At 42.3% G+C, this 25,007-nt stretch overlaps 1 protein-coding gene across 1 annotated transcript in view; it reads right to left on the bottom strand.

Moving 5' to 3' along the window:
• The window catches only part of PHACTR1 (phosphatase and actin regulator 1), a 308,817-nt gene that overhangs the window by 36,593 nt on the left and 247,217 nt on the right, over positions 1-25,007 (bottom strand). Inside the window, exons 9-11 of the mRNA XM_065629081.1 lie at positions 17,498-17,822; positions 11,238-11,446; positions 9,558-9,714 (exon numbers count right to left, since the gene is read on the bottom strand). Coding sequence (XP_065485153.1) covers positions 9,558-9,714; positions 11,238-11,446; positions 17,498-17,822 — 691 coding nt within the window. The remainder of the gene's footprint in view (positions 1-9,557; positions 9,715-11,237; positions 11,447-17,497; positions 17,823-25,007) is intronic.

The following is a 25,007-nucleotide window of genomic DNA, read 5'->3' on the forward strand; positions in this document are numbered from 1 at the left end:
CCAGGCAGCGTTCCTGTTCCCTACTGAAGGCGCAGACCGACGCCTTTGCAGCCCCTGCTGTTTGAGGTCAGGGGCTCCTGCTTACAAGGCTGGCTTTTAAATCAGCGCCAGTTGATTGCATGGAAGCAGGAAGACAGTTTCTGTCATGATTACTGCAACAAAGGAAATCGTGAAGACTTTTCCAGCATGCTGAACAACTCGGATATTCTGCAGGATAAATAGTCAAGCCTGACATTACAGATGCTTGCTCATTTAGCAAATACAATATATCGAATGTTTATTTTATTAATTACTGATGAACCATTAGTGCTGCTGCCTCCTGAATTCAGGAATGTCAGTGAAGAACCAGGTTCCTGAATTTACCTTGGTGCTAAAGTGCTTTCCCTGCAGTTTGCTGGTTTGAAAATTATTTATCATCAGAAAGAAAGGCAAGCAATGAATATTACAGGTGGCATACTTAGAGACACGTTGATGTGGTCTACTACACATGAGAACACTTCCTCTTCACTAATATTATTAACATAAATGGTAATTATACGTGGTCAAGTCTGAGGCTAAGGACTTAGTTTTGATCCCCACATATGGTCTGTGTAGTGCTTATGACTCCCAGTGCACTGAAATATGAGCATAATTCTCATCTGTGCTTGCATTGGACCAGTTGTAACTTTTGTACCCGTATGCAAAAAAGATCCCTGTTCATCTCTAATTGATCCTCGTGTTAACACTATGTCTTAGGGAAAATATGCAAAATTCAACCCTTACATAATTGTATCGGGTGTAATGGTAAGTATATTCACTTTCTTGGTATATTTGTCCAAAAGATATTTAATCCTACATATAACAAACATATACACATGAAATCCTATTTACTACAGGGCCAACTTCAAAAAGTCACCTCTGTTTAATCACATACTATGCCTGCATATGAAACTCCTGTGTTTCTGGACATAGATGACCATGCATACAAGTTAGACATTTCTCTAGCAGTCCTGCTTGTGCTCACAGTAATAGTCATGGTGCACATATATGAGCACATATATATCCAAGAGCTAATGTGAGTCAGGATAAAAAAAATAGTTTTATGTGTTTGACTTCTTTACAAGGATTACCTACGTTAATCTGCACTTGTCAAATAGGCCATAATACACTGAAGAGGGAAAAACCTGCAAACTTTAACTTCTGAGAGAGGTTAAATACTTTGCTCAAAAAGCAATTTCTCTATTTTACAATCATCAGCCTATGAAGTGAAATTCATTCCTCCTAGTCTGCTTCTTTTATCTACTTGTACTGCCATCTGATTTGTTTCTGCTACAGAAATTACAAGGTCATCCACTCTGAGCAACTGTTGTGCTTGTGATTAACTCCTCACAATCAGCAGACAGAAAACATGAAGATTTATGGCTAGAGTTTTTCAAGATGGAAATTTATGAGCTAGTTCTTAATGGAGCTGCCCTAAACTTGTCAGCATTAACTAGCAAGAGAAAAAACAAACCAACCAACCACCTTTGTTTTCTCTTTTAAAGCCAGAACATAACATTTTGAATGAGTATACTTCTTAGCTGGTGTTTGTTTCACCTGCTTTTATTAATATTTGTCATTCTTTTAGTCAGAAGAGAGCACTGTGTGGACTCCATGTGGCATCTTGTTTACTGGAGAAATAAAAGACTACTTCGATTACTGACATATGTTGTTTCATTACTGCCACAAGCTTGCATTATATCAGCACGAATTATTTTGCGCAGCAGAAAAATGTGGCTTCCTCTGAGGTAAAAGCTGACAGTGGTTTGACAACTAAAAGCAACACTGCAATCAATTTGGGGCAGGAAATGGAGGATACCACACCCCCCTGAAACTGCAAAGGAAACTAAGGTAGACTAAATATATTTGTCTCGGCTGTGCTGACAGCATGAGTTAGGACTCAAACACAGGCTGCGTCAGGGGGCTGAACAGGATGGGAAGCATGAAGGGGAAATAGTAACCCCATAATGTATTCTGCCTCGGCTTCTGCAGAGAAAGGATGGGAGAAACAGATGCTGCAGCGACAGCATGGAGAGACTCGCGCTGCTTCCATGAGAGCTGGCAACAGAAGCAGTGTCAGACCGCAGGAATAACAAATGCCCTCCTCGACTGGCGACATCTCTGATTGAAATGAACTTTTGACACAGGGCGAACACTTTCCATTTCATCAGTGGCCACATGAGTGCCTCTGGGGAGACCTTGCCCTCAAATGTTGCTTCCTGCTGCCTCCTGCCCACCATTAAGAGCATTCCTCTCCTCCACACGACGTTCCTCCTCCTTCATAGTAACATAAATAAATGGTCTCCTGCACATTTGCAGCCCCACCTTCTAACACACAGAGACATATCTGCCCAAGGACAGATTATATCCACTCTGCTTTCACACATAGCAAAGTATCTGCTGGCCCTGGCTGAGTGAAACTGGTGGTGTCAGGGATTCATGCCATCCCGAGGTGGAGCTGCAACAGAGGAGAGGTCACCCTGCCAGGGCCCATCCAGAGCACAGGTTAAGGACACTGTTCATCCCACAAACAAGGCAGCACGTCGAGCTCATGTACTTTGCGGTGACATTACCTGCTGTCACCTCCTCTTTCCCTTGATTGCTCCATTGACCTTTTGCCATTGCAAATTACTCAGATGAAGCAAATTCATACTGTTAGTGGTTGAAACTCATATCAAAACAATGGTAATAGCATAATTTGTGATGTTAGACTTGTCCTTTCCTGTGCTGAATGATGATGTTAGCTATGAAAACTCCTAATGTAAAGAGACAAGTCCAAACTGTGCTCAGAAATTAGAATCCTTATCCTACTCAAACACAGAGTTAGATGTCTGAAGAGATCCTGATATCTGGGTGGTTTTCTGAAAGCACACAAACTCTGCTGTCAAACAGAGTTTGTCAACTATTGGCATTTTCCAAAGTTCATAGGTACATATGTACACTTGGAGACCTCAACGAACCTTCAATATATATACATACATATATGTATTTGTGTGCGTGTGTTTATTTCAGTGGCTTGCTCGAGGTCAGAAGGCCCATGGAAAATACAGCCTTCCCTTAGCATTTTAACTACAAAGCCACCTTTCCTTTCAGCACAACAGAGCTCACCAGGACATCAATCACAGAAAAGAGGGCTGACAAGGGCCTTGAGAGCCCATCTCCCATCCGTACCCATGCACGGAATCCAGATCAGTTCTGCTCAGAGTATTTACTCCTGGCGGTTGAGCCCAGATGTGTAATGATAACTCGGTTTCAGCTTGTCACCCATAGATAATCACATGCTTTTGCTGCCTTTCTCCTGATGGTGAAGGCAATTTAGATAGCTCCCTTGGGGTTTCTCACAAATGTGCAGCTCCCTCACAAAACTAAACTAAAAGGGGAAAAAATGCCATTTTCCCTAGGTACCATCATGGCTAAAACCCAGGCTCAGACTTTTGCGGCTTCTTTCGATCACCCCCATTCATGCATCTAGCGCTGTCACATCGTCCGTCCCCTCTAATCCAGGATTTAGATGAGCTTGTTTACTACAATCCCATTTTCCGTGTAATTTATCCCCAGCACCCGACATGTGAAGAGGCAGGCTCCATACACGTGCGCAGACGCTGCCACTGGGGATGAGCTCTCGCTTTAGGCACTTGCTCTTCCCTCATTAGTGGAAGCTAACAATAAGTGCGAGAATTGCAGACGTCAGAGCTAATTAGGAAGAAATTGTTTCACGTTACCCAACAAAATGAGGTTTGTGAATAAAGCCTAATCCTGCTGTCTGCCCATTCTTTTTGTCCCTACATGACTCGGAGGTGGGGAAGGCACAAAATGCTCCCCACAGCGCGGGGCGGGGAACGGCCATGAGGAGATTCAGCCATCTTGCTGCCATCCTCTGGCTGAATAAACTCTCCCCTCAGTGGGACTGCAATGCTGTTTAAATAATTAACCACTTCAAAAAGCTGAATCTGCTCTCACAGCCTAATTTTTTAGTGAATAAAAATGATGACTTTGGACTACTCAGTCCCCCCAGGCCTCTGAAGGAATGGCTGTACATTTTAATGACTGTGCAAACCTTGCAGACTGACCCTTTCTCAGCACTGGTAATATCTCTGTCACCTTCATGGTGATGCTGAAGGTGCAATCCTTTTCCCAAATTGTGCAATTTTTCTACTCTTCTGTTTACAAACATACTCTATTGCTCTTTCTCCTGAGTACTCTCCCTCACGCAGAGGGACACATGGACAACTAGCACCTGATGTGAACAAGTCCAAAAAGCTCACAGCAGCCTCATGACATATTAAAAATCAATGGCAATTTTTATACTTGTGGGAATTAACCAAGTTCATCTCATCACAGGATTTCTGTTTCTAGGCAGTATTTTTCAGTACAGCTGAGGAAGACGTAATATCGATCAGGGAATGGGTAGAGTAGATTACCTTTCTGATCGAGGCAGTAGGTGACCATCATCTGTCAAACCTGCCACGCCATAACAAAGATTTATGACTTTTCATGCTGCATTTCTCAGTCACAGACATCTTGGTACTATTTCCAAAGCATCAATGGGACTATAAACACATATAGCAGGTGTGTATGTCCACATCTCACGCATACATATTTGCAGCCATACGCACACAGACAGTATCTCTATGATCTATTTTCATACTTTCTATCCTTGGCCTCATGATACTTGCAGTATATTGTTTATATTGCTTCAGATCAAGATTTCCCACTGGCTGGTGTAAGGACAGCACCCCACAACATATTGCAGCGAATAAATCCAGGGCTATACAATAAACAAGGCAGAGCACTACTGTATATCTGACAGAGGAGTTTGCCATTGATAAACCTCTTTAAAGCCAGCAGAACATATACAGTGACACACTCACAGGATTCGGTCAGGCAGCAGGATGCCCACCTCTCAAAGTCACAAGAGAGACAAAAGGTAGTGCATGGCCACTGCAAGAATTTACTTTCTTCTTTATTTGTTTTCAATTTAATTATTTTCTATTTAATTATTTAGTTAATGTGCAGAGGGCAGCTCCCCCACCCCATCTCTCTTTGCTTTCACACTGGGCATGGCCTTGGGTTAAACACGACTCCTACAACCAACAGCTTTTGGCAGCGGCACGGCACAGACTGTAAAATCTTGTTGGGCTGCCAGTGGCATGTACCAGTGATGGGCAAAGGTCCCCTGACACGAACTGCTCGGTTGTGGACAGCATTTCTGTACCTCCCCTGCCTTGTGCCCTGCAGCCAGCCTGCCCTCTGCCCCGAGGTGGCTAGGAGTTTACTGCTGAGACAGACATGATGCTGACCAGTGATAATACCGTGAATATCGAGAAGTCGCCTTAACATTGATTATAAGTAACGTGATACTAATAATTCTGGACTACCAGACTTCTTGTATGATTAGATCATCCTATTCTAGCAGGTGAGAAAAGCCATGATGGAAGGAATTCAGGGGAAACAGGCGAGGACACTGTCAAGCATTCTTGAAAAGCAGTGGACCAAAATCTCAGCTTTAGTACTGCTGTATCTAAGTGCTAATGAGCACCTTCACTAGACTTGGGGGTTAACAGACTCAGACAAGACTTGAGTGCTTTATAAAGCCACTCTCATAGGAAGCGTGGCAGATCAGCCATAGTCTAAGGACACATATTGTCTCAAGGTATAGGAAAGACTGTGAAAGACATGCAAAGAAACCAGGTCTTCCCAGTCTGAGGGAGTGCAAAGTCCTCAGAAGAGTCTAGTGTAGTGTATAGCTACACAGAACTATATGGACACTTTTTTTCTGAAGGGATTTCGCACTTACTAAATAATATGTTGATCAAAGAACTCTGTGTCGTCTCTTATGACCACCGTTACGATTTTTTGTGGAAACAGAAGTGCAGAGACCAGCACTGAGGCACCCATCTCAGTAGCAGGGGACAGGCCCTCAGTCTCTGGGAGACCTGCAGTTCTGCTGTGCATCACCCATCAGTGCCATTCCTCCTCCTCACCAGGGGCTCCTGATGGGCCATGCCTTTCTGCCCCTGGGAGAACCTCCAACCTCAGAGCCAGAGCCTGTCTGAGTCCTTGCTTCATAGTCACAACCCAGATTTGCTCCACTCCTCTCACCCTGATAGCCACGGAAAGCAAAATCTAGACCCTCCTGCCCCCTGCTCCAGCCTGAATAATTGGGCAACCAGTGCTTTGCAGCACGTCCAACACAGCCAGTGAGACAGGCAGAAGGCAGAAGCCTGTCTTTTCCCTCTGCTTGTAAACGTTCAGAGTCCTGGTTTTCCTCCTGTTTTCTCCTTTCTGTCTTACGGTGACTTATACGCGCTTCTTGAGCAGCTGTGAAGCTGTGTAGGCACTAGAGGAGGAATCTGGGAGAAGCCGAGCAGGCAGGAAAAAAACCCAACATACCCACTTAAGAGATTTACTCAGCACAGGTCTGCATTTCAGAGTAGAAGTTAATGGAGTTGTAAGGGGTTTTAGCAGCCAAGAACACGGCCTCCAGCATCCATTTCCTATCCCCAAGTCACATGTGGTTATGAGCTGAAGTTCTGCATCTTAATTCACTATTTTTGCTTCTTCCTTCATAGTAGGTATCGCATTTTGGAGTCATCCTTTCTGGTTTGGCTAGAGGGGGAGGTCGTCTAATTAGTTGCTATAATTGCTGCGTAAGGACTGCCAGGAAATAGTTTATGGGGCAGTGGCCTGTTAATGCGGCTGAAATTCATGTGATGTGGGATCTCCTGCCTTGGCTAGGACATATTTTGCCAGCTTGGGAAAAAAGCTCCACTTTTGCTTGGGTCGACATTTGCTGAGCCTTGACACAGGGTGCATACCAGCGAAGCACTAAATTCATGTAAGTGTTGATGACAGGCACGAAAGTGTTAATTTGTCTCATGGCTGAGGTAATATTCAGGTGTGCGGTGGGCCAGATCCTGCTGTAAGATGCGGTCTCTGCAGCCTCATCCATACAGCTGGTGTGGTGTAAGTCCAGGCACTATTCCCCCAGCATGGGAAACAGGCAACATGGTGAAGTCCGCTATGGAGTCTCTCTACCAGTTGGCAGATGCAATAATAAAGTCATAACGATTTTCTGGGACTAATTTGAGGTTCAGAGGTTCCGAGCTACATTTAAACAGGATAGGAAAAAACAGTTCTGAGCCAAATTGATTCCTGGTGCAACTCTACTAAGGCTGGAGGAAGTACACTTGGGATGGTTTTGGTCCCATACAATATGTCAATGGTCGATCTCTCAATATGTCTGGCTATAAGTATCTTTAAAAATGATATTCTCTTTATAGTACTGAATTCTGATCTGCCAAATGTGGCAGCCAACAAGCTCTTCCAAGTTAAATACTATGAGGATTAGGTATAAATACTATGACGATTATGTATAAATACTGAAGTATCCTAATCAGCCTCTTGGTGAAAATTAATTGATCCATTACAGACAATAACTATTTGCTTAAGTTTTTATTCTGCATTTTTTACTTCTGTAAGTAATATATGCGATTTCATTGGCTGGCTATTTTGAACCATAGGGGATCATTGGTAGAACAGTACAAATCCCTCTGAAATCCAAAATTGTCAGCTGCAATTATAGTCTGCATCTAGCATCTTCTCTAAGGACTATAAATGCTTCACTACTTTAATTTTGCTTGGCATTTGCATTACTGTGTGACACTTACTAAGTAATGGCAAAGGATGGATTCAGTAATGAAGTCTGGACAGTAAAGAAATACTGTCCAAATTGAAATATTCTCTCTATTTTAATCTGTGCACATGGGATACATCACATTCAGATACAAAGCACTGGTAAGACAGCCACCCTCCTTTTTTGCTGCTGAAACGTCTGTGGCTGTTTGCATATTACAGGTGAGAAAAGTTGTTTTCTCGTCATAGTTCCTGATGGTTTTTAACTGTTCAAAAGGATGAGATACTAAGTTGTAAATACTAGCAATTAAAAGGTCAGACTGGCAATTTTATCACTTCAGATAAGGCTTTTGAAATTCTACCAATTTCAGTGATGTTACACTGGTATAAAATGGGAACGAAACAGCAGTGGCTCAGCTATTTTTTGAGCTTGTAATATACACAGTTTTAAGTATTGGAACGATTTGTAATTGCCCCTAAATCCTAGCTATATTAGAAGACAAGATCAAGCATTATACCTCAGACCGAATTAGTACAGATGTAATTGGAGAAACAAACAATATTGTGAGAATATGGGGCTGACACAGGAAAGGTTCTGGGTATTGCCAAAATTAGTTTCCCTTGTTAAAGAGAGATATGCTGAAGAAACAGTCTTTAAAGGGGAAAAAGCAGGTATTGGATAGGTGAGATATAAAATATTTATAGTCATATGAGCACTGGGACCTTGCCATCATGTGCTGTTCTTTGGGACCTTGAACTCCATGTGCAGCTGCAGTCTAACAAGGTATTAGGCTGAATGAAGACTGGACTGAAAAATCACAGTGCCAGCAACAGTGCAGCACCACCTTCCATGCTTTAGGCAGCACTGCTGAGGCCCTTCAATGAGAATATAAAGAATTAGACAGGTCTTGGAGTAGGCTAAGCATGATCTGGCACAAAGACTTTCAAAGACAGACTGGAAAGATGTTGTCAGTTTATTCTGAAGAGGTGATAAAAGAGGCCATGAAAAAAAAATAGAAAAAATGCTGAAAGAGGTTATTTACCGGAAGCTCCTTTCTTCCTGTCTCTACAACGTGGTAGAGGTGTTCCCTCCTTATTCTTCCCATCAAAAGCAAAAAAAAAAAAAAAGAAAACCCACGAGAAAATTCCCAACAACTGGCTGGTCTTCTTGTGCTTTTCTCAGAATCACACTGGAGAGCAACTAATAGCATTCACCAGCTCTGCATACCACCAAGTTGGTAACATAACAGTATTAAATCGACTACAGAAATCATGGCTGGAGCACAGGAGGTTCTTAGACATTTCTACCTGACCTCAGTTGACTATTCCTTGGCAGAAATCTTCCACCTTTAATGTCCATCCCTCTATATCCCACATAACACAGAAAACTAGAACAGCTGCTGAGTAACACTGTTGTGAAGAAGGAAGAGTCTAGACAGGGCAAATCTGTCCAACTTGACCCAACAAGAGCATGTACTGAAGGATGTAAGTATTCTGGATCAGGAAAAGACTCAGCTACTCATGGGAAATGCAGTCAGGAGAGAAAGTTACACTCCTGTCTTTTGGCCAAACTAATCGCCTATCAAATGGCACCTGCAGCTACATTTCAAAACATTATCAAAGCCGAACTTTTCCCAATGGTGCACCAAAACCAACCAAATCCACATAGTTCATGCTGATACTTTAGACAACCAAAGACCCCATAGGATAAGCCAGGAAAATGAAATAAGGCGTTGTATAGGAAGTTATATTGGAGCAGAAATAATGTCTACGGTCTTTTTCCCCTCACCATGGCTTTTCCTCTTGTGAACAAACAGATCTCAAACGTTTACAGACTAAGGATAAAAACTGCATCCCACTGCATATTTCCAAAAGCAAGAGTTAGAAAAATGCTTGCCTCCTACCTTGTTAACTTTGTCCCAATCTGCTGCCTGAGTTCGAGCCTTTCTTCATCAGTCTGCATGGGGAGGATGTTCTTTTCCTCCAGCTCTCGCTTGGAGGGCCTGTTGCTTAGTTTGATTGCTAAAGAGTCCTTCCTGCAGACTTTCATTGCCAGGGAGCCTGTGGGAGAGAGGAGATGCTCTGCCAAAGGAGGTGTCATCTTTTCCTTACAGCATGCAGCAGGCAATGGAGTACTAGCCAAGGCAGGATACTATGCTCTCATTTACACTGGTACGGACTGTGGGAAAAGGGGCGTCAATTAACTGCACGTGCTCAATTAACCCAATTCATATCATAATAAGGAAAAGCTGAATTTGGTATGTATACATGAAAAAGAAATTAAAATATTCCTTCATAGAGGGGAGTGGAGGGAGAAGGACTTGTGTCAGAACTGCTAGTAGCATCTGTAACTTTCTCTAGCGCAGTGTTTCTGAACCATGTAATGGAATGAATAATTCAGCATCAGAATATGGGCAGGCAGCAGAGCTACAGCATGTGGAAAGAGAGGTATTTCTCTGTCTTGCAGTGTAATATCAAGACATCCAGGCTGGCACTAGAAGGAATCAAAGTCAATCAGAAGCAGCACAGATCTCTATGTACATTAATTGACACTGCTTCTCAGGCAGTGACAGTGGCAAAGAAACTGTGAAAACCAGTGGCCTTTCATGGCCCACACTTGCTTTCCTAGGCTTGCATCCAAAGCAGTCTGAGCAGGGAAGACAGACACAAGCAGACAAGGAGACACACATCCATGAGAGATTTTGGGCTGTGGCAGGAGAGTGCGAGATAGTGCAGTTCTGCTCTGTTTCTTAGTTCAAGAGCAAAGACTGCTTAATTTCACTTGCTGTGTAAAGGAGGATTCTGAGATGAAATATGCCCTTCTTTGTGTGTGTTTTAAAATGGGTGTCATTTGTTTGTACTGCTTCCAGTTTTCCAAAGAAAAGAAACCCAAGGGCCCGAAACTTCAGTTCAAACTGCAGGATGACAAGCAGTTGTCATTCACAAAGTATGGTATCTTGTCTTCATGGGACAGCCTTATGATGCCACACTGAGGCAGGTGATGGGTTTCTCAGATGGGTCAGGAAGGGGCCACAGGTCCCTCTCCAGACTGTAACTGTGATATGGCTATCAATTAACCTCTTCTCTTCTTATCTCAGCCCAATTCTCTGATCATGACCCCTTTCAAAGTACGTGTAGACTTATGATTCTGACATTATTTAATACTTACTATCTATAAAAGCCCTGATTCTCTATCAGTGGCACTTATTTCATCATCCTGAAGTAACTCTATTGAGCTGATCTTGACTTAAGCCAAAGACAGGGCTTCTCTACATGACAGATACTTGGGAAAGTGAATCCAAAAGTCAGGTTGGAAGTGAACTAATATAAGCCAAACCCACTCGTTTGAATTCTGTCTGAGTGCTACCCAGACAGGGATTCATGTGGATTAGGGAAATCACTATAGATTCATACCACGTGTTATTTTGGATTAATTTACCAGGTGTCCCCATGTAGTCATGTCCTGAAAGATGCAAAAGCCACAGTCGGGAATGAAAATTCAGAGGCCTTGCATTTCCCTTGTGTACTGAGAGTTCAGAGGAAAAATTAAATAAATGAGAAGGAAAAAATGGAATGAGTCTTACTTGTAAATAATGAGTTATCCTCATCTTCATCTTCCTCTTCCTCCTCTTCCTGTCTTGGGTAGAGGCAGGAAGAATCTTCATAGTCGGTTTCATGAGGCACATTTTCTTTATTGTCATCGCATTCGATCACAACAGTTGGCACTTGTCTCATGTCTGGAAGGCCCACAGGTCCTGTTTTTGTAACATTGTCACCTGTGTGTAAACCAGAGCTGTTGGGAAAGAAAAACAAATAAATAAACTAAAGGAAACAGCTCAATGGAAGACTGAATTGCCTCTCTCACTGTATTTAGGGAAGTAGGGGTCTTTCATCCCTTTTTGAGAAGAAATGAGGACAGAAAGTTCTTCATGACCAGGAAGACATTTAATGGGTTTAAACTGAGTACACATTAGATTTAATGTACGACACTCGTTAGGGCAAGGTAGGACATCGTGCAGGCAGAAACACTGACAGTCTGGACTGAGAACAAGATCTGCAGCAAATACAGTCTCAAGGCTTGGTGGGAATTGCACCAGCTACTCAGACTGACGAATGTCTTCAGGCCAGTGTCTGTGTCACCTCTCCACTGGTATGCAGGCAGGAAGGAGAAAAGGCCTCACCTGAATGCAGGATTTTTCAAATCCTGGAAGTAGTTTTAGAATTCATCAGCTGAATTCTCCTAACAATGCCTAAATGCACTACTTCAAATAACTTTTAAATTATTGATGTGCTTTACTAATTTTAATTTTATTAACTTCATTTTAAAACATGGTTTCTCTGTAGCCTATTTTTTGTGTAACTCTTTTTAAGAGGAAAGGTAGGAAATTAAAAAAACTGGAATTAAATTTCCAAGAGAAACTAAAACGCTGTGAAATTCTGTTAACATTGCTAAAAAAAACCCCCCGAAAAACAAAAAAAACCCCTTCAACAGTGAACACAACAACTGGATCATTCACTTAATTTTAAAACAATACATACACAGAAAGTACAAGTTCATTCATTCCCTTCTGGAAGTACAAACGAAAGGAGCAAAAAGTAGTTCAGCATCCAGGAGCATTTGGTGCTTCCCTGTTCTGTGAAGGATGCACGTATGCTACAGATGCATCCATGCCCATAGGGTAGCAGATATCAAAGTGGTTCACCCCTTTAGGTTACCAAGTAGGTATCGGATGGCAACAAGATTTACAAATTACCACACTACATCTTTATTTGAACTAGTGATCTAGAAATAGGCAGCTTCTCATCTCATTGTAATTTTTCTGAATCATCCACTTTCTTGGTAATACTACTTGCTATTTTAAGCCCCTCATTCTTCCTGGTGTTTTGTGTTCTTCTTGATTAAAATCAGCCTTTTCCACAGCATTTTGACTAAGTCAGCTGTCTAAGCAAAGCACTTGTGAAATACATGCAGTATTGCAGTATACTTAAGAAAGACGAATCAAGGTCACTGGATATTTCCATTGTGTATAATCTCCTCTGGGTCATTAGCAAAAACCCCCCATGGTCAGGTGGTCTACACCACAAAATTTTGTAGCATTATTTACCAAAAAGCACACTATCGTTTAAAACAGTCCATTTTAAATCAACTTTGTGTTTTGCAACAAAATGAGAGAACAAAGCTGCAGACAAGCAAGTGCTTATTTTAAGAAGATAGATGTATCTTTACACATAGATTTGAATAATTCATGGGTGACTAGTACAAGCACTTGCAATTACTGTTGCATCGTCTTTACATGCTCAAAACAGCAAAAAAGTTACACCAGTGTAGCTTGCAATCTAGCAAGAAAATATTTAAATCAGAATTTAAGCATGTGAATGACTCATGATAGAGACAAAATCGAAAAAGAAAAAAGTGAAATCCCTCCTGTAAAATCTAGTGGGGAAAAAAAATGTTCACTTCTCATCTGTCATCCCAGGCTCTTTGATTTTGGAACAAAGAGTTACATTTTTATCAGCATGTTTTCAGATCCACAGCACATTCTTCTGTACTTATCAGTTAAAACAAAAATTTGAAAAAAACTTCAAACCATCGTATATACACATTTATACAACACAGGCATATGTGTGAGAGACAGAGAGAGAAGGCAGAGCTGTAAATATTAAGTGTTTCTATCCTTAGGCAATGCTAAAGTTTAGACATAAAGCAATTCTCACGACAAGTTTTATGGGAGATAAATATTTTCTGACTCAAATACATTTTCTAAGATTTACAAGACACTGGCAGGAATGTCTAATTCATTTCATTTCATAAATCTACAGTCTGAAGCTGAACTGGGTGTCCCAGAGGAACTGGTCTCTCACACTGTCTTTTTGGACACCACGATTTTTCACTGCTCTGTCACAGCTGCAACTCCAGCTCAGGGTGAGATATTGCCACTTAACAGCTCTTTAGTACAGACGCTGAGCAAACTGAGGCCTTGATTCAGTTGCGAGAGTACAAGAGCCCACACGGTAATTGAAATTAATTGTCACCTTTCCAGACAGATGGAGAACTATATGGGCAAGGCAGAAAACAAGGCTATCTCAGATCAAGAAGCTGCCTCTCTAAGTCAAAATTAAAGATACATTCCAGTGGCACAAACGGGTTTCTAAAGCTTTCATTGCTGCTGTTTGTGATACACGTCTTTTTGTGCAAGATCTTTCCACTCCAATCCACTCAGGAGGATGAAACTTTCTGCAGATTTTGGTGGCAGGGCTTATCAGATTTTCACCAACTCTTAAAATGCATTCTTAAATGGTAAAAAAATCAGGCCAGAGTCTAGAGTTTTACTTACGCTTGACTCATTTCCTTTGGGCTGAAGGGGAAAGTCGTTTGCAGTAGGGCACAAATCGGCAACAGAGGTTGCAGAAAAAAGGTTACGTGGTAATTACACTCTTCTCTGTTTCAACTTAATCTATCATAAAGCTGGTAATTTATCAGCAAAAATAGAGGCAAACTGGCAGCACAAATGACATGTCATAATAGTCACACTATGACACAGGGCAGACTGCCCTTCTGAGAATAGGTTATGAATAGATGTTATGACTACAAGAAAATGTTTGCAATCAAAAGTGTTAAGTGTGCAAATGAATTTAATGTTCTATGATGTCTGTAATAAAACTGAATTTAAAAAATGCAGGAATTAACTGCCATTTTAAGTCATGAGAACAGCTGATATACCTTAAGACATTAAATTATTAATATGCACTAGACCTAGGCAAGGCAGTAGCATGCAACCACTCCTGAAGAGGGGAATAGAGAGGTAGAGAAGCTCAGTAGCTTTCTCAAGGTCAAACAAGCAAAATAACTTCTGGCTTCCAGGCTGGTACAGAGGGACAGCTCATTTTTCTTTGGCAAGCTTCTGGCACATTGGCAAAGCACTGATTTCAAGTATGAGTCTTAAGATGTTGTTAGGCTACCCAAATTCCACAGACCTTATCTGTGAAAGCAAAAAATCCAGATTGTTAGAAGAAGGGGATGTTTTAGTCTTTTATTCTTTGTTCCCATCCATGCTCGCAGTCCTGGCGGAGAGAAGAGTTGTGAGGTCTAAGTTTACTGGGCAAAATGTGGAGTTGGTATGAATTGGCTATGGATTCAGTGTACATCAATGGAGTTTAACAGGTTTGAGGAGCTTCCACTGCACCAGGACCAAAGAAACAGACACAGGCAAGAAAAAAAAATTCCTGAAGGCAAAAAAAGATAAAAAATTTAGAGCAGAAAACTCATCTGAGCTTGTCTACATGATCCTCTCTTATTAAAAGCAAAACACTATTCTAAATAATCCCCCAAATTACCAGACTTGGCAGAATTATTACTGCAGCATCATGGCAATTACTCTATGAAGTTGTAGGATTCTTTCATGATAAAGACTAAGATCAGCAAAAAAAATGCTGCCTATGAACTTTGCATTCCCCAGAAGGTGCCTCAGAGACCTGCCAGGCTCTCTCATCTCCTCAAGATTATTGACCCAAGAGCAGTGACCCAGTACATTGTTATCTTGGAAGGAACAGTAAAGCTCAGGATGTCACTGGATAACCTGTGCATGCAACACATGTGAGCAGACTACTAAATTTTAAATAGAGGAAAGCAGATCTAGGATCTTTGCAGTTTTAACAGGCCCTGGGGACTTCTGGGCTAAAGTGTCCAATGACAAATACTGCAGTATAATTTCTGTTGGTTTTAATCCAGATTTTATACACTTAAGGAAACAGAACTACTGTCAAAAATAACAGAAAACAGTGGCATTTGGTGCAAATAATCCTCTCCCAAGTTAAAAATCCGTGCACATCTTCGAAAAAACTTAGCAAATTTCCTAAGATCACAATGTGGCTTGAAAGAGCAATTTAAGAATTTAACAGCGTCAGCTCCACAGACCTGTAAATACTTTCAAACACTTTACCTCTACATAATATGAAAGTAACAATCACTGTTGCAGAGGAAACCGTCATAACCGATCTTCTCTCTTGTGAATGCAAACGTTATTGATTTGTTTTGACAAGGAGAATAACTGAAGTACTCAATACTTTATTTCATGATTGAAATAATAGTTAATCAACGCAAAAAGCCTATGAAAAAATCAACTGTCTGTAATATAATGAACTAGGATTCATTTTGATTTTGAATGTGAAATATCAGTACCACAACCTTTTCTTATTTTCTTCTGCGAAGGGAGGCAACTGCTTCATATTGGGAAATGAATCCTTGCTTATTGTTTTTAACAAGCAGCAGAGCTTCAGCTTCAAGTTAATAGTCAAAACCAAACAGCATCACCTTCTTTAAATCAGCTGAACGTATCTGCAGACATCAACATGATGGATGCGAGGAAATTGGAGCATTTATTGCTGTGGGGCAACAGATGCCACAATGAAGTCATACTCTGAGAGATGTCACTGGGCTCAGGATAACAAAGTGCCTTCTGCACGCAGTGGTTGCCACACTGTAAGACATCCAACCTGTGCTGGGAACCTTTGGGAGACACCAGTCACCCTCTGTACTTGGAGCACCAAGCTTTGGGGTGATGCAGATGCATCTAACCAGTCCTGCTGGCAACGTGAGAGGTCATTGGGTCGTCACTGGGCACAGGGGGGTGCTGTGGATGCTCTTTCCAATCCTACTGCTACAGCCCTTTTACTGATGGGAAGTGGAATCTCCCTCATAGCCCAAAGTGTTTTGCCCCAGCAGAGAATTCCCCCATGCTGCAGAAACATTAGTCCCCTGATGTAACCACGGAGGTCTTGCTATCCTGGCACTAAAATAAGCTGACAGTGTGGGACAGCCCTGGCTTGGTTTTCAAGCAATAAGGAGAATCTGCCATCCCTAATTGAATTATTTTTAACCATGAGCTATAACAAAGGTAACATTATCACAATGAGGCATTGGGGCAAATTATTAGGCATTTCGTCTGTCAGATCAAATATTTTAGCTTCCCGTCTAACGGAAGGATGATCTGATGCTCCTAGAACAAGCTGGCCCCAAAGCTGCCCTTGGTACTAAATAGAACATGTAATTTTTTGGACTACCTTCCCTATTCTGGGACTTGCTCAATTTTGCTCTACAAGATAAAATAAATTTTCCAAAGCTTGCTGATCTTGCAGTCTAGGAGGACAGCTTGCATTTATACAACATGCTTCACTTACTCAGGCTATTCGAAGCAGCATTCAGAGACACCCACAAGTGACAGCAATAGAAAACAGCCCCAAGGTGGGCAAGGCTCTTCTGATCACATATACAACCTTCCTCCAGATGCAAATGGCTAAGATGGTAGCTGCTGTGGAATGGGTTACTTACTTTAAGATCGAATGCATAATTTAAATTAATTGAAATAGTATATTAGAACCCCACTGAGTGACTTGTAAGAAGTCCTTATAGGTTGTTTCAAGCTAATTGGTAATACTAATTAGTATGGTTGAGTAGGCAAATTTGTTATTTTTTTTCTTTTTTTTTGAATTTTCCACTTCCTTCCCCCCGCCCCCACTATTTTTTTTTTTTTTTTAGCAATCTCCACATAACCAGAGCTTTGCAGCTATGCACTCTGCAGTAGATATTGCAAGCTAAGCAGGTCCTATCGACATCTTCTCCATTGGCTGTATTATGTAGCTCCTTGAACAGGACAACGGGATTCAGGAAATCTGGTCTTTTTCTCCTTTCTGCCACAAACTTGTTGAACAAGCCTGGAAAGGCTCTTTCCCTCTCTCTGTGGCTGGATTCAAGTACTATCAACATAACCTCAAGTGGTGATATTGATGCTGAGATTAAGAGGACACAGTGCACAACAACAGGTAATTTAAGAAGTTGATCCATTACCTTTCTAGCCTCTGCATGGTCATGGCTAGCGTTTTGTTCAGTTCCTCTATCATCCGGCACCCTGAGGGGTGAATGGGCAACGTGCTGGACCCAGAAGGCAGGTGCTGGCTGTGGCCGCTGTACTGGAGCTGGTGAGCTGCCAACTGGGATGGCAGGACAGTGTGATGGTGCTGGGTCAAAGGCTGCTGGGAGCTCTTCTGCGTGGAATAGGATGAGAGAGAGAGGTCTGGCCCCCCTAAAGGCATGCAAATCATGACTTTCTTTGGAGGTAGTGGAGGCGACAGTTTAACTGGCATACAAGGCAGTTTCACAGGAGCGCCAGGATCTAAAACAGAAGAAAGAGAGGCCCTGGTATTAATTTTCATGTCAGAAAGATGGAGATCAGAGTAGCTGCCTGGGTGGGCAGGTACTGAGGTTGCTAGTTGAGGCAGCAGTGTGCAACCCTTCCCTGCTGTGACAGACAACTCTGCATTGTGTGTGCTTAGCATGCTCTTCAGAAAAAAATACTGTTGTTTTGCAGCACTTCTGAGCCTCACAAAAAACATCCCAGGGCTGTGCATGCCCCTTAAATAGCACGTTAAGCAATGCTTAACAAGGCTTTGGCACACTTTGACGTTTTAAAGCTCTAATGCTCCAAGACAGTCCTGTGAGGTAAGCGTGATGTCTCCCGCTTAACAGGGATGCAAATAGGGGAAGAGTAAATTGGTGTCTGAAGTTACAGGATGACTCACTACCATCACTGCTGGAGCAAAAGCTCAGGGACTCCTGATCCTTCTCAGACACTGCAGTGCAATTACTACAAGTCACATTTCTTACAGCTTTGTAATATGCAAAACATCTGGTGTTAAAAATTACATTATAGGGCAAGAAAGAAAAGAAATAGGGTTTGAATACTAAACAGGAGTGGTCTGGAAAAACAAAGGGAACAGGAGGAGAAAACGATAAAGGGCAGAAAATTGCTACAATTAATGTATTCTTTTACAGAAGACTTGGCAGGCACTTTTCTCTGGACTCAAGCACTGAATTTTAACCTTTTTAACTCTAGGCATGTTCATTGAATCACACAGTTGACCTGCCAGGCAAAGGCTCCCCTGACTTCCATGGGAAATCAATGAGAGGTCCGCGAGCAAACCTCCCTGCCAGGACTCAACTGCAGGATGCTGATTTTTGGAGTTGCACTGTGGCATGTTTCCAGAAGGGAGAAAAAGTAATGGGAGGGCTTGTCATTCTCAAAATGGGTGTGGGAAATGGTCACAATGCATGCTAAGAGCAAAAATGAGGGCAAGTATATTTGCTGTGAGCTGCAACTGCAAGTTTGTGTTTAGGAGGAAGGCCAGGCCCTTTCCAGCCTGGAATATCACAGACATTTGGCTCTCCAATGCAGCTCTACAGGCAAGGCTTGCATGCTCTTTGGCCTCTTGTTGCTTCAGTTCACTCTTCTTGCTGGAACACAGTAAAGGAACTGAAGGGCCAGAATCTTCTTTTGACCTGAGAAAGCTTGGGAGTAAGATGTTGCTCTCCAGATTTCAAAGGTCATCATTCTCCTAAGTGAGATCAGATTTCTACAGATCTTTTCCAGATGGTTCTTTTTAGCATTAACTATCCTTCCCCTTGCCCTCTTTATTCTTTTCTCCCTCCTGGCCTATTCTGGGTATTGCCTATACTGGTATCCATATCTGCTAGCCATGGTGCACAAGGCTGACACTAGGACTTCCAAGCACTAACACTTCTGTTAACGACAGTAATGTGGAAAAAGACCTTGCATGGAGTCAAGCTCAGATATGACATTAGACTTTTTAAAGTGCTAGTCGTAGATTCACTGCATCCACAGTATCCACTTGATACTACTATTTTTACTACGCTAGGAACAATGTGCTGATGGTAGGTTTTCCCTTTCTTCAGAGGGCTTATAGGCTAAAGACACAGGAGTGGCAAAGGGTGTGCAAAGATGAAATAGAGGCATGGAGAGAAAGTCATCTTCCCGTGTTGCAGAGTGAGAGAGTTACAGAGAGTAGAAAGTCTTTTGGCTTTGAATGCAATATCATAGCCACTTGACATGTTGTCTCTTGAAGGCAAAAATTCTTCTGATGGTTCCATCAAGGCTGAAGTCTACCTCATGGGATTGCCCAGCCACAGGGCACTGCCCTCTCCTCTAAAGCAGATTGCCTTCTGTACAGTAGAAAAAAAAGACTTTCAGGATTTTCTTTTCAAGCACAGGAAGTTCTCCAAGTTACTGTGTTTTTCTTATACACACATTATCTGTGTGTATTTCCTCTTTGTATCCTGCATAAAAGAACACACCTCTTCAATAACAGGTAAATAACAGAAAGAGCAAAGAGTAAATTGTACAGAGCTTTGAGAATATGGCTCCTATGGAATTTATAGTAACAAAGTGTTTTCATACATTTGTGCTCCAGGCAATTTCACTTCTAGAGCTGGTCCTGAATTACAAAGACTACACTGAGATCCACACTTCCATTCTGAAACGTGCAGGTTTGACTGTTGGTTTTAGATCCTTTGCTGCTGCATCTCAATTAAAGTCTTCATCTGACAGTGCCTGTGCCTGGATGTCCCACTGTTCTGTGTCTGATGTAGGGGAGTCATCCTTAATGGTGAATTCAAAGAGATCCCAACTGCAGGCATCTCTTGCTTCTGACAAAAGAGTAACTGGGACTAACAACTGGATTTGCTGCCTTCTGTGATTCTGAGGATTAGAACAATATCGGATGTTGGGAGCAAGTACAACATGCCAAAAGGTTCAGGTATAAAGCAAACAGGAATTATTCATCTTTCATCTAAAATATAGTGAAAATTTCCTTTCTCATGCAAGCATTCATCTAGTAGAGTTGTGATAGAGGCACTGCAGCTTTGGAGTTGCATGGGAGAACACACCTAGCTTAACTGTCCTGAGCAACTACATACTCCATCATGAATCAGATGTGCATACTCTGGTTCACTCTCTCTACAACAAAGGCATGGACCTTTAGTTTCCACTTAAATTTAAAGAAATCCTTCACATCCATGTGTTTTCAGTGGTACCAGTGCTGGGTGACTCCACTGGGCACCTGCCAAAAATGTTGCCCATTGTTTTTAATGTAAGGCTTTATTCAGACCGACTGTGTTTCACCCAAGCACTTGAGCCTGTCTGAACATGGCCCTAATACCTAAATAGAGCCTTGAAAACGAACCTGAGGCATTAAATCTACTTGTCTGCCCTTCACCTTCAGGAGAATTCTACTTGCCTGTTAAAAAAATGGCTAAAAGGAGAATGACTGCAATGGGAGAAGATTTCGATCCATTCATTCAGAAATGTGTCAGTATATCTTCAGTGACATCAGTAATGGAAACTTCATACTGCAAGTTTTACTGAGTGGTGAGAGTGTGCTGAACAGATGAGGCCTTGCTCAAATCCATGGTCTCCAGGCATGCTGTTGGGAACTGCACTACCATCACCTGGAGTAAAGGAGACAACAACTTGTCCCTGCATGTAAGAGTGAGATGACTGAGTTCTACAGTTCTTTCCTTGATTTGTTTTGATTTCACAATGCATGTGATGTATGAACCAGGGGTGGAAACAGTTACCGTCTCGTGAAATGAGACGCATGGAATATTCATCAGACATGGACATCTGTAGATGAATAAGAAGCTGGACAGGGGAAATATGAATAAGGAATCTGTGATAAGTGTCTTCTCAGTGGAACATTACCAGAGTCTTAAATCATTGCACAATGCGCTCATCCGACCAAAGAAAACTGTGTGAAGCCAGGTGCACAAGTCTGATTAATTTCTTTTGGCTGAGGTTCTTCATGCTCAAAAGAATAATGAGCAATTTTGCAAGATGTTGGCTCCCAACGGGGTTGTGACCACTCAGGACTGTGCATGGTTAAGTAATAACTGTGCCAGAATCGATGAAAGAGTTGTTAGACATAGAAACCTTCCCACTGATGATGACAATAAATTACTTAAGAGACAGTTCTGGATGCCACAATATTTGCTGCACATCAGACAAGCAGGTCAGCCCTTACTCCTTCCGTATAGATAATTTTCCCAATACCTACAGTTGCTGCATTTCCTTTTGGGTTTTCGGGAGATAGAAAAGTGTACTTTTATTTGCTGCACAGAATGTTTGCTCATGTATGGTTTTTCTGATGTGTTTGTGGTGTACTGGAGCTGTACAACAAGTACACCAAGTCTGATGCTTCCTCACCACTGAACGTGTCTGGGGAGTTGGTTGGTACATGTTGCAGATATAACTGTTGCAGACAGGGTGCTAGGAAGTTCTGGATGTATTGCAGCAAATACTGCTCCAGCAGCATTGCTAGAAAAGCTCTTTAAAATCCTCAAATTCTGCCCCAGCACAACTACTGTGTGGACAAAGAGGGCATGCCTGAGCATCCCGGACTGTGGCAGAGCTGGCTACGTTTGTTATCCTGCCAGTGGCAGAAAAGGTCTTTCTTAACTCCTTGTGATGCCGAACAGGAGGCAGCATTGTACCCACCATCAAGGAAGTCCAACAGCCTCCTGGCTTGTATCAGTAGAAACACAGCCAAATCATCAAGGGATTACTCCCCTTCTATTCAGCACTCCTTAGGCTGAATCTAGATTCTGGTGCCAAGTTTAGGACCTCCCGAGAAAGACATCAAAAACCCAGAATGAGTAGAGGGCCACCACAATGGTCAAGGGCTCGAGCACCTGACCTGTGAGGAGAGGCTGAGGGACTGGGGCTTTTTCAGCTCAGAGAAAAGATAGCTTGCACGCGGGGTACCTAACAGCAGCTCTCCAGTACCTATGAGAAGGTCATCAATAGGGTGGAGCCAGGCTCTTCCCAGTGGTGCATGGTGGGAGGAGAGAGACAGTGGGCAAAAACTGAAACAAGAGAGGTTCAAAACTGGATTATAAGGACAATGTTTTCTCCCATCAGAAGAGCCAAACAGTGGAACCAGTTTGCTCAGATTGGTTGTGCAGCTGGCATCCTTAGAGGTTTGCAAGACCCAGTTGGATAAAGCCCTGAGCAACCTGGTGTGGTCCCATAGCTGGCCCTGCTTTGAGCAGGAGGATGGACTAGAGACTTGGTGAGGTTCCTTGCCACCTGAATGACCTTATATGGTAAAGAGTTACTCTTTAAATTCCAGCCAAGGAATTAATTCTGTAAAGTAACGTGCAAAAAAAAAGTGTTAAAAGCCAGCATGGCTTGTTGAGATAGGTTCGCTGTGGAAATGAGGTGATGTGCCTGATATTTGCTGTAGCATTTGAACAAGTACCTTCTACTTTTTCAGGTCTTCTCTCTGGTAATCACTTGTGCCTGAACAGCGGGAGTCTCTTCGTTTATTTCAAAGAGTTTTTGAGCAGATTCATAAAGACAACTTAAAAACTGTTCTCAAAGATTTGCCATACATCTCCTGCTGACGGCAGCAAGATCTGCAGCCATGTCTTCAGGGAAGATCTGAGACAGAAATTCTCTGCTGTTCTTCTGCACCACATATGCATCCAAGGTTCAAGTTCCATTTGGAGAACACAAGCAAAGCATGCTTAGCCTAAAGGTTGGAAAGTACAGCTCTGAATGAATTTCTGTGCAGAGCCTTGAAGGGAGTTCCAAAGATGAGAGGATTTCCTGATGCCTATATGTGCTAGGTACTCCCAGGTAGCAGCTGGTAGAAGAATTATGGGGAAAGCAACTGCATCAGGGTCCAGTTTCCTGCGAGAACCTGGTACGGTGCTGGTAAAGGAGATGCCTTTGCTCTGCTGCCTCTTCTTCAAGCACACAGTGAAAAGAGAATTGTCCATTGTCCCCCACGTGAATGTAACCTGTCTTCATGAATGTGGCCTGCCAGATCAGACAGCAGGAGGTAACATCACAGAGGAGGAAGCTTGTGGATAGTGGCTTGGCTTCTGAGACACGTGTGACTGTTGGGTTATAAAATACTGCAGAGAATATTTATTGGATAAATTATAGTTGTAAATACTTTTATAACGCAGTAACTAATAATCAGCTGTGGTGTGGCAATGCAGCAGGACACCAGGCATCTATGTTCTCACAACTCATCCTTGGCTTGTCTGCAGTATCAGAAGTAACTTTTGGGAGCTTGTAACATATCCTACCCTGTCAAAAGTTTGCCTCTAATTATGAATTAGCCCTTACTCTATGGAGACATAACTAGAAGGCCCAATATCAGAATTAAGAATGTGCTATGCCTCTGCTTGAAATCTTGAATGAAGCAAGCAAGAGAATGCAAAAGGTTTTTCAGACCTTAAATACAATAGCTGAGTAGCCAGATAGAACCAAGGCTACACCCTAGTGCAATATTAGGCTAACTCTGGGCTCAAATACACTCAGATGTTGCTGAGATCCCAGCTGAGTGGCATAGAGTTTGTTCTCTGATGTTTTATGGGGCTTTATAGGTTACTGGTGATTCAGTTGTTTGAATGGAAAATATCTAATTTCAGAAAACATATGTGCTGGTGAGAAGTGACAGCTTAATGAATCAAGATCAAACGGAGCTTTACACCACTGGGGTATGTTGTCTGTCAAATCGGATATGATCAGTCTTCTTGTCACTTTTGGCCATTAGAGATTTTATTATGATCTGGGGACTTCACCTGAACAGTCCAATTAAATTTGGTCCTAGGTGATTATTTTGGTTGCTCCTACATTTTCAACGAAGTACGGAGGCTGCACGTGTTGTCCTAAATGCCTAGGTTCTGCATGTGGATACTGGAGAATTAAAACGACGAAAGAAATTCTGTCTGTGAACGTTGTCCAATAATAATCCTGCTTGAAAACCAGTAGAATGCTCACCAGAAGGTGACTGGCCAACAGGAAACGCATAGCAGTGAAACAACGGCATCAAAACTGTTACGGATCTTGGTTTTCTCGCAGGGTTGCTGTCTTCTAGGGCTGCACGGGCACTTCCACACCCAGTGCTGCGATAGGGATGTTCCCTGTGGAGGCAGCAGCGTCAGGAGCATGAGAGATGGCGTGAAGCAAAGCAGGGAGCACCTTCTGCAGTGGTGGTGGCACCACTCCCAGGGGCTGCTCTGCTCCCGTTCCTGCACTGTCCTCTCCCTACAGCACCTCAGCCTTGCGAAGAAGCATGCCAAATCTGTGTGATATATATTTGCTAGAGGCAATTCCCTCTTCCTGTCACCTTTAAAACAGATTTTTCCTTTTCATTCTCCCCAAAATTAAATGTGCTCTTACATGTTTACTTTAGGCCAGCTCTTTTGTGTGCATTTCTTATTGAGGGAAAGACCAATCTTTGTCTTGGCACAGGCAGACAGATGTCTGAAATGGTCTACAGATGCTTTCAGGGGTAAGGAATGTTTCTTTTCCATTTCTAAAACCTGTATTAAGTCCTTTGCCGAACCTGCAAATCAGTCTTCATGCCTTTACTGAAGAACTTTGAGGTTAAGTTCACAGCAAGAAGGTGGTCAGACTCAAACAAAGCTTTTCTTGCCTCAAGTTTTGTGTTTGAAATATTGCCCCCTTTTTTTTTTTTCTGCTGACCACACC

Source organism: Caloenas nicobarica, chromosome 2 (genome assembly GCF_036013445.1).
Source record: "Caloenas nicobarica isolate bCalNic1 chromosome 2, bCalNic1.hap1, whole genome shotgun sequence".
Taxonomy (NCBI): domain Eukaryota; kingdom Metazoa; phylum Chordata; class Aves; order Columbiformes; family Columbidae; genus Caloenas; species Caloenas nicobarica.